Source organism: Nicotiana sylvestris, chromosome 10 (assembly GCF_000393655.2).
Source record: "Nicotiana sylvestris chromosome 10, ASM39365v2, whole genome shotgun sequence".
NCBI lineage: Eukaryota > Viridiplantae > Streptophyta > Magnoliopsida > Solanales > Solanaceae > Nicotiana > Nicotiana sylvestris.
Window position 1 is genome coordinate 104,834,070 of NC_091066.1, and position 9,747 is coordinate 104,843,816.

The 9,747-nt window shown below is 35.7% G+C and overlaps 1 protein-coding gene across 1 annotated transcript; it reads right to left on the reverse strand.

The window, feature by feature from the left end:
• Positions 1 to 6,282: 6,282 nt before the first annotated feature.
• Positions 6,283 to 8,899, reverse strand: LOC104213853 (protein transport protein Sec61 subunit gamma-1). The gene is made up of 3 exons (XM_009763402.2): positions 8,703 to 8,899; positions 8,508 to 8,626; positions 6,283 to 6,545 (listed from the first exon to the last, which is right to left on the reverse strand). The coding sequence occupies exons 1-2, from the start codon at positions 8,794 to 8,796 to the stop codon at positions 8,511 to 8,513; spliced, it is 210 nt and encodes a 69-aa protein (XP_009761704.1). The 5' UTR covers positions 8,797 to 8,899; the 3' UTR covers positions 6,283 to 6,545; positions 8,508 to 8,510.
• Between the last annotated feature and the right edge of the window lie 848 nt (positions 8,900 to 9,747).

A 9,747-nucleotide genomic window follows, 5' to 3' on the forward strand; every position in this document is an offset into this window, starting at 1 on the left:
AAGAGCTGCTAGTGCAATTAGGTTGCACTTATCAGATGATGTGGTAAATAACATCATTGATGAAGACACTGCACGAGGAATTTGGACAAGGTTGGAAAGCCTATACATGTCCAAAACGCTGACAAATAAATTGTACCTGAAGAAGCAGTTATACGCCCTACACATGAGTGAAGGTACGAATTTTTTGTCACATTTAAATGTGTTTAACGATCAAGCAGGGAGCTAAGAGTACAAGTACCTGAATACATACGGAAATTTAAGAACTTTATACAGGATACTTTTGGATAGTAGACCTTGTTCATTATATAATATCTTTTCTTTTCTGTTTGTGATCGCTGTGCGTACTACTTTGACCCTCGCGAAGATGGACTACTGAGGCTTGAAATCACTTTCAACCTAAAATTAAAGTTCTCTGGCTCAGTTCTGGTTTAGTGTTGCAGTCCAAAAGTAAGCTTTAGTTTCCAGGCTTTCATTCATAGGGATAGACTAACCAACACTAAAGCAGCAGACTTGATTGGCGCACTTCGCAATAGCCTTGCATGGTAAAGTCAATTTGGCTTTATGTGCTAAGATTTTTGGGTGTGGGTTTAAATTGCATGCATTAATGTGTATAAATCTTTTAACTATCAAGTTAAGTTGACTTACTAAATAGGTAATTCTTCATAGCAAGCTTGATAGAGTAATAAGCCGCTACAGCAGAGTAAGTTATAAAACTTCTTTATGTTGTTAGCATGTATAACTTGAATCTTTTTGGTATCTATTTCTTTCTTAGCTTTTCTTAGTTGTTTGTTCTTACATTCTTGCTTTCTGCGTGGTGCTCGGAGATCAACCATCTTTGCATGCGTACGGATTGTTATACCTCGTCTACAGAAGACTCATCGTTTTGCTCCACCTTATACCTCTTGTCTAGGGAAGCTCCATCAAATTAATGATAATAGTTGCCTTGTTGAAGATCCTATTGTGGGGAAAAACTCGAGATCATAAAAAATATGTCAGTCAACCTAATTGTAACAAAAACAAACATTGGAAACATTGAAACTTTAGACAGACGAATTGCAAGCCCAAGCCCATAAACACCCATGTTGAATATGGAATTAAATTATCTTGAGAGGTGGAGATGTGGTTATGCCATTTTGGGCTTTGCTCTATTCGACAACCCCACATTCTTCAAAAACCTTTTTGTAAGTTTGAGGTATTTGACTTGTACAAAATATTCTTTTTGGTGTTGGATTTGTGAGTTGTTTCATGAAAGCTCCTACCACCTCTCATTTAAAGGTAGCTAAAGAACACTACAGTCTTGTAACGACCCAACGGTCGTTTTGAGCATTTGTATTTCGTTCAGTCGTTCTAGTCTCGAGTAGCTTCATATAATGTATTATGACTTGTGAGAATCGTCGATTTTAGTTTTCAGGTGTTTCGGGATTGATTTGGAAAAATGATTCACAACTAATAAGTTTTATGTTGGAAGAGTTAACCAAGTTTGACTTTTGTATATTTGAACCTGGATCGAAGTTTTGATGATTCCGTTAGGCTTAGATGGTTATTTTGGACTTGGACGTAATGCCTGGATTTGCATTTGAATGTTTTTAGAATGTTTCAACACTATTTGGTGAAAGTTGGCAATTTGAAGGTTCGGAATGTTCATAAGTTTGACCGGGAATTGACTTTGATGATATCAGCTTGGGATTGTGGTTCCGGGAATTGGAATAGATTCGTTATGTCATTTGGGACTTGCGTGAAAAATTTGAGGTCATTCCGAGTTGATTTGATAGGTTCGACACGAGTTTTGGAAGTTGAAAGTTCATTAAGTTCGATTTGAGGTGCGATTCGTGATTTTGATGTTGTCATGCATGATTTGAGGCCTCGAGTTAGTCCGTGTTATGTTACGGGACTAGTTGGTACGTTTGGACGGGGTCCCGAGGGGCTTAGGTGAGTTTTGGATGATGTTTGGATCATATTAGATGGTTGTTGTATTGATGATTACTGGTGTGTCTGCAGAGCATCGCAATCGCGTAGGAGAATTCTGGAGCTGAGTGATTTTCTTTTTCGCGTCCGCGTCAACAGTAAGTAGGTTTGTGTTCGTTACTGTTCGCATTCGCGTATGAGGCATCGCGTTCACATAGAGCTTAGCTGAGAGCTAAGAGCTAGTGATTTCTCTTTCGTGTTCATGTCGGATTGTCCGCATTCGTGGAGAGTTGGCATCTGTGGGCATCCCGTTCGCGCGAGTAGGCTCGCGAACGCGTAGAGTATTTCATGGCAGAGTGATTTTTCTTCTTCGCGATCACGATGGTATTCTCGCGATCGCGATTTCATATATCTGTCCAGTGATTATAAGTACTCTATTTTCGAAGGTTTCAAACATGTTAGCATATTTTGAGCTATAGAGCTCGGATTGGGGTAATATTTTAGGCGATTTTCACCACATGGATTGGGGTAAGTGTTTTATACTCAGTTGTAATTATATTTCTTGATTTCATCTTTGTTTTGGCCATTTGATTGACGATTTTAAAAGAGAAATTGGGGGATTTTGTCTAAATTTTCCTAAAGTGAATTCTTGAGTTTTGAATATCGATTCACTATCGGATTTGAGTGAAAGTATTATGGTTGGACTCGTAATTGAATTACTTGTCGGATTTTATGAGTTTTATCGGGTTCCGACGTGTAAACTCGGGTTTGACTTTTTGGTTGAATTTGGGCTTTTGATTAAAAATTCAGCCTTTATCGATTGGGTTTCCTTTGGCATTATTTGATGTTTTGTGTTACTTTTGGCTAGTTTCGAGCCGTTTGGAGGTCGATATGCGCGGGATGACGTTTTTGGAGTATTGTTTGGCTTGCTCGATATTAGATTTGACTTGTTCAAGGTAAGTAATATATCTAAACTTGGATTTTAGGGTATTTAACTCGAAGAACTATGTTATAAGAGATGTATTGAGGTGACGCATATGCTAGGTGACGAGCGTGCGGGTGTGCACCTAGGAAATCATGATTCTAGTTGACTATTAAGCAGTGACCGAACTTATTTTGCTATTATATCTTGTTACATCCATGTTCTCCCTACTTGTTTGATTATATGAGTTGTGAATCATGTTAGAAATCATTTTTAGGTTATGTGCTTATTCGGTTGAGACCTAATGAGGCTATTTCTATTGTTTTGAGTTATTTGCTCTGGCTGTAATTATATACTCAGTCATGATTCTTTATTTGCATATTATATCCCAGTCTCTGTTCATCATTCATTGTTACATCACATGTTATCATTGTTTGGGCTGAGTGATACGAGATTGTGAGCCGTTGAGACTTGGGAGATTGATGACTAAGGTGGCTTGAGAGCTGTGTTGTGAGTGTTATTGTGGATCGGGCTGCACGCTGCAGCAGGCCATATTGGCTTTATTATTATTATTATTATTATTATTATTATTATTATTATTATTATTATTATTATTATTATTATTATTATTATTATTATTATTATTATGGATCGAGTTGCACACCGCAAACATGAATTATTGGCTTATTTATTATTGTGGACCGGGCTGCATGGCGCAGCAAGCCTTATAGGCTTTATATTAGCGCTTGGGGAGGATCCGCCTTTTCGGAGTTTGACATATAAGCAGTGAACACAGACACAGTGATATATATACACATGCTTTGGTGAGGGGCTTATGAGCTAGGCACCCATCCAGTGCTGAGTGATCGTGTGTGTGTGTGTGATGAAGTGCGCATTTGAGACAGACAATTTGAGTAAGTTTGAGGGTGAGATTACCTGGGAATATCACCGTGAAATCATTCATTTGACATACATACTTGGCATGTAGGCATAGAGATGCATTTTTCTCATGTTATACGGTATTGTGACATTTATGATCTCGCATGTACATTTGACATGTAGGCATTGAGATGAATATTCCTCATGCTAGAGGGTATATGATAATTGATAACTTGACATGCATATGGACATGTAAGCATATAGATGTACTTTCCTCATGTTATCTGATATGAAATATCTTATCTGTTGTTGAAAGTTTGGAAAAAATCACAGTTTTCTAATATACCCTCATATTTGATGATTTCGGTGAAAGACTCCGGTTTTACTGTTCTACCTGAAAAGCATGTCTATTTTCCGTAACTGTGAACGAACTGAGCATAAGCATAATATCTTTTGAGTTATTACTTGTATTGCTTTTATTATATTGTTACGAGTTGTCCTTGGCTATTGGTTTTGGACTCTGATCATTTTTCGAGCTCGTCACTGCTTAAAACCTAAGGTTAGGTTTATTACTTAGTGAGTACATGAGCTCATTTGTACTCATACTATACGTGCAGATTTTGGAGCTGACGTTGTTGTGTATGGCGGGAGCTGGCATTGAAGATATACCTGCATTCTCGTTATAGCTTTCTTTTGCTCTTGGTAGCTTTAGATTTTTAAATCTGTTTATGTATAACTCGAACAGATGATGTATTTATTTTATACCAACTTTGTAGACTCTAAATCTTAGAAGCTCATGATTTACTACCAGTCCTTGAATTATTGTATAAGAATTCAGTTATTTCATCATTTATTTCCTGTTAATCTCATTTGAATTGGATTATTGTTAATTGGCTTACCTAACGGGTCGAGTTAAGTGTATAATTTTGGATCGTGACAAGTATATTAATATACGCTTGATTATGGAATCTTTTATTCATCTTCCAAGATTTTAAGCTTGTTGATTATTGTCACAGTACCACTAGGTTGTTTTTTTTCTCGGGATTCAGAATTTACATGGAATTCTAAAAGCAATCAATTGTATCTAATAGCTGCTTCTTGTGTTTGTATGCAATTTGACTTAGAAGTTTATAATTTATTGAAAGAACTTCATCAATCACAAGAAGATGCAACAAAGACTTTTCTCGATTACACATTTGTCGTTGAATTGGCTAACAACTCGATATTTCATGAAAGGACAAGCATATTGATACAAAACACTATTTCATTAGAGATTTCATATCCAAGAACAAAGTGGAGCTTGATTCATGAAATCACAAGAGCAAGTTGCTAGCATTTTATCAAGCCATTGATAATTTTATTATTTTTCAAACGTTACGGATGTCACCTTTTGTCTTAAATATACAGATTAAATGGCACAACTTATGCGAGTCTAAGATGAACTAAAACTGTTTATTTACTTATTAAGCAGTATTCTTTTGGCTGTCGTAGCTTAATAGGCAGTAAATTAAATAGGAATCTATTTTAGAAATGCAATGTTATAAACTTTGAATATCAAGATTTTATATGTCAGAAATGTTTAGTTTCTGACGTTATTTGGTTGGATGGCAAAGAATTTTAATGTTTGTTTCTACCATTTGATAGAGGAATGGATGCAGGCAATACATTGTTATTTGTAGGGTAGTTCCTTTTTCATTTCTTTGGATGGTTATTCATAACCAACATCTGATTTCAATTTTGGTTGCTGGAACGAATGCTTTTTAATGTTTCTTCCATTAGATGAGAACGTCTTATGAAAGCCACCAATTTCATGGGTTGGGTATTAAAATGGGTTAAAAACATACCACCATTTTACTAAGCCTGTAAATGATTCAGATTTTTCTGTTCAATTTACTAGGCTTTAGTTAGATAACTTTTATGTGGAGTGTGGACTTCTGTATTATAAGTTTCCCTAAATAAAAGAAAACAAATGAAGGATGACTTTCAGCTTATCTTGACAAGTGCTCTTCTCAAAAGTACTTTTGATGAAAAGCAATTTGTGTTTGACTAATTAATTTAAAAACTATTTTTAAGCAACAATTAATGTTTGGTCAAGCTTTTAAAAAGTGCTTCTAAATATATTTTTCTCCAAAAAAGTACTTTAGGAGATAAATTACTTTATTTTGCTTCTAATCAAAAACACTTTTTTCTTGGCCAAACGCTACCAACTTTGGGGAAAATAAATCTTAGAGAACCTGGGCCAAAGAGGCTAGTAAAATATAAGATCCCAAACCAATAACATGGATAGAAGTAAAAGTCAGCTGCTGAACTAATATACGTTATATATGATACGTCAATCTGCACTAATAACAAGCCACAACCCCAAACTAATTTAAGATGTCGTTCCATTCAAAAGAACACATGACTTAATGGACTAAGATCCATATAAGAATTGCTCAATTTTTCGTTACAAAGCTAATTTGGAAAGTTAATGTAAATTAAGGACAAATTAATTTTCTATAAATCTCCACTACCAACTCCAAAGGTTATCTCTGGATGCCTTTGGAAATGCAACAGCCTAGAGCTCAAGACATTCATGCAGATGACTCTCTCTTTTTGCATAATTAAGCAAATTCGTTTTATGTGCAAATAGCTTTACACATTTTCTACTCAAGAAATTATGATTTAAAAAAGCAGTGTTCTGACTTGAAAAATAAGTATTGAGAAACTAGAAATCTGAACGTTCAGAATAAGATGTCCAACTGCTACTCATTACATAGTGAAAACTAAAATTTGCCGATTGGCATATCTTTCTGGCTTATGCATCTCCAAATTCCAATTAGTTTCTCCTTCGCTAGGCCTGCATTTTAACAAAATCAATTCAGCGGAGGTCACCATAATATACACTCGACCATGAATGTGATCAATGCAGCATTTCCCACGCTACTGGAATTCAAGAAGCCCCAGCTTAACAACGCATGGAGTAGAGCATCAAAAACAACTAAAGATCGGGCAAGGCTAAATGGCAAATATCACCAAGATTTTCATGTATCATGCTTGAGGAAAGAAAAAACATTAGAGATGGACATATTGCATGTGGTTGTCTATCTTCCTATTTAGCTAATAAGCTATAATTATTGGCTGGTGAGGAGATAGAGATGACAAAAAATCTTCTTTTTTTCTTTTTCATTTTATTCTATTTAAAGGGGTGGGATGGGATTGGAATTGCCACCCATGAGAACCAATGTGAACATGAAACCACACAAACAGAGAGAAACAAACCGCACCAACAGCCAATTTGTTTCTACACTGTCCAGTAGCTGCAGATGTGTGGAACATGTTTCTCTCACTTTTTGGACTCAACTGGATCATGCTCAGAGAACCAAGGAAGCCTTTAGAAACTGGAACACATGGAAAGTTGATAAAGCCATCAAACAAGTCTGGAGAATGATCCTTGCTAGTATTTTTTGGTGTTTATGGATAGGAAGAAATAGGAGATGCTTTGATGGTGTATCAACTCCAATTCACTCTATTAAGGCTAGGTGCTTAATGTTTCTTTTTAGTTGGCACAAAATGTCCCCTGTAGACACCCCTACACCCTTGTCTACACCCCTGATAGCTTTCTGAACTTTGTCAGCACCTTGGTCTTAGATTAGCATTTCTTGTGTTAGAGTTGGCTTAGTTCTTTTTGCTGTATTATCTTTTGTACTACTGCATCTTCTTGATGCCATCAATGAACAAATTACTTCATCAGCAAAAAAAAAAAAAAAAAAAAAAAAAAAAAACCAGAGAAACAAACCGAAGCACAACCATCAACAACAGTAATAGAACAGACTACCATGAATCTGGAAGAAAATATAAATTCCATTTATGACTGGAATATAAACATGCAAACCAGTGACAGAGTGAGACCTTTTCAACGGAACAAAATGAAATGAATATTACAGCTTTCAGGATGATCACATTTTGTATATGTTCTTCCATGCAAGATCACATGAAGTGGTACTTCGCTCAGCAACTTATAACTAAAGCGCATGATGTAGGTTGTGGAACCATCAAAGTTGAAGGCTAGGCAGCCATTGGAAAAGCATTTTGCATAAGAATTTCATCAAATGGTTCACATAAGATATCAACTCAGATGTTACATGCATTTTCTAGTCATCACATTTCATATACCTCCATATAGAACAATTTCTTTTCTTTGATAACGGCCTCCTTACAGATCAATTAATGGATACAATTGCTGAATTTATAACCAAAGGCCCAAAGTGAAATGCGCTTTCACCCCCGAGTACTATTGACAAAAAACAAAGAAGATGAAGATAGGAAGCTTTTTCTTCCTAGGAAAAGTTCAAATTCGGAAACCTATTCTTCACACAGGCTCCAACCACCCACTTATTGACAATCCATCAATCAATCAATTATATCTCAATTCAAAACTAGCTGGATTGGCTATATGAATCCTTTATATCCATGCGCTCAATACGCATCATGCAAATATCCCCTTCTAAAGGTTACCATAAAACAAGGGTCTCACATCCTTTTAGGGAACAAAAAAATTCTAAATGTTACTCATTAGACAAAGCTCTTTGCAGTAGCTGAATGATTATGTGCAGCCTTCAACAAAAGAATACTACTTTAATATAATCCAGAATGCATATCTAAACATAGAAAATCCGTGAATGCAAATTCATGTAACACAATTCAATAAAAAACCATTTCTGGGATAGAATTTATTATTTAGCCCATAATAAACGACAGATCCAGCAATAATTATCAAGGAACTCCATAAGAAAAAGTGTCAAAATCCTAAAACGATTACCAGTTAAGAAGCACCAACGATGATGTTGTTGATAGGAATAAAAATCAACTTGACGAAAAATCCAACAAACCCCATGACGACGAAACCGATGGCGGTACGAGTCGCAACCTTTGTGAATTCTGCACCAAATAATCAAAAAAAATCAGGAAACGGGCATATAAAAATAGATCGATGCCTAGAAAAAGAAAATAGTACCTTTGCGATCAGGCTTGTGACATCTTTTGACAAGTCTAACGCTGTCTTTGGCGAAATCTCTAAGAGGATCGAAAACAGAGTCTAAGGCGTCCATTTTAGCGCTGAAAGAGGAGTGCGGATCTGGTTTGAGGAGAAAGGGGTTTTGGATTTTTTGATATATAAATGACTCGATCGAGAAAAGGAATGTGATTGGTGAGGTGACAGCTGAGTGACGCTACCTAAATCCCCTAAAGTACCCACTTCTTTCTTTCCAAATCCATTTTCTTTTCTTTCCTATGCTTGTTTGCAAAAAAATTGTTACCAGCGAATAAAAGAACCTGTCTAATTAGAATTATAACCCGGCCAAGCTGTAAAAATCAACTTATTTTGAGAATTATTTTTTTTTTAAAATTGCTTTTCTCAAAAGTGCTTTTGGTGAGAAGCAGTTTGCGTTTGGCTAATTAGTTTGAAAAGCATTTCTGAGTAGTAATTAGTATTTGGCCAAGCTTTAAAAAACTGCTTCTAAGTGTATTTTTCTCAAAAGTGTTTCTCAAAAAAATACTTTTGGAGAGAAGCTACTTTTTTTTGCTTCTCCAAAATTGTTTCTGCTTCTCCTCAAAAGCACTTTTTTCCTTCCAAAAGCTGGGTCAAACACCTCAATTTTTGGCCAAAAATGCTTTTGGCAAAAAAAAAAAACATTTTTGGCCAAAAAAAAGCTTGGCCAAACAGGCTATTAGTATTAGATTTGAATTTGTGCAATTCAATTTCAATTGAAGTGTAAAATGAGAGCAAAATAGAATAAAACAGAAATGGAGGTAAAAGATATTTTGGCAAGAATTTAAATATTTCTTGTTCAAGTATAACTATTTATGTAACGTCCCCGCCGGTCGTTTCATGAGTTACCGCTCTGTTTCTCCCATTTCTGCTTCTTTATGTCTTGTCCAGCTGTATTATATGGTATGCATTGGTTAGTTTGGGTTCAGAGTGGTTTTGTAGAGAAATGAGATACTTAGTCTCTTTTGAGTAAGCTTGAGTTGGAAAAATCAATCGGATGTTGACTTATGTG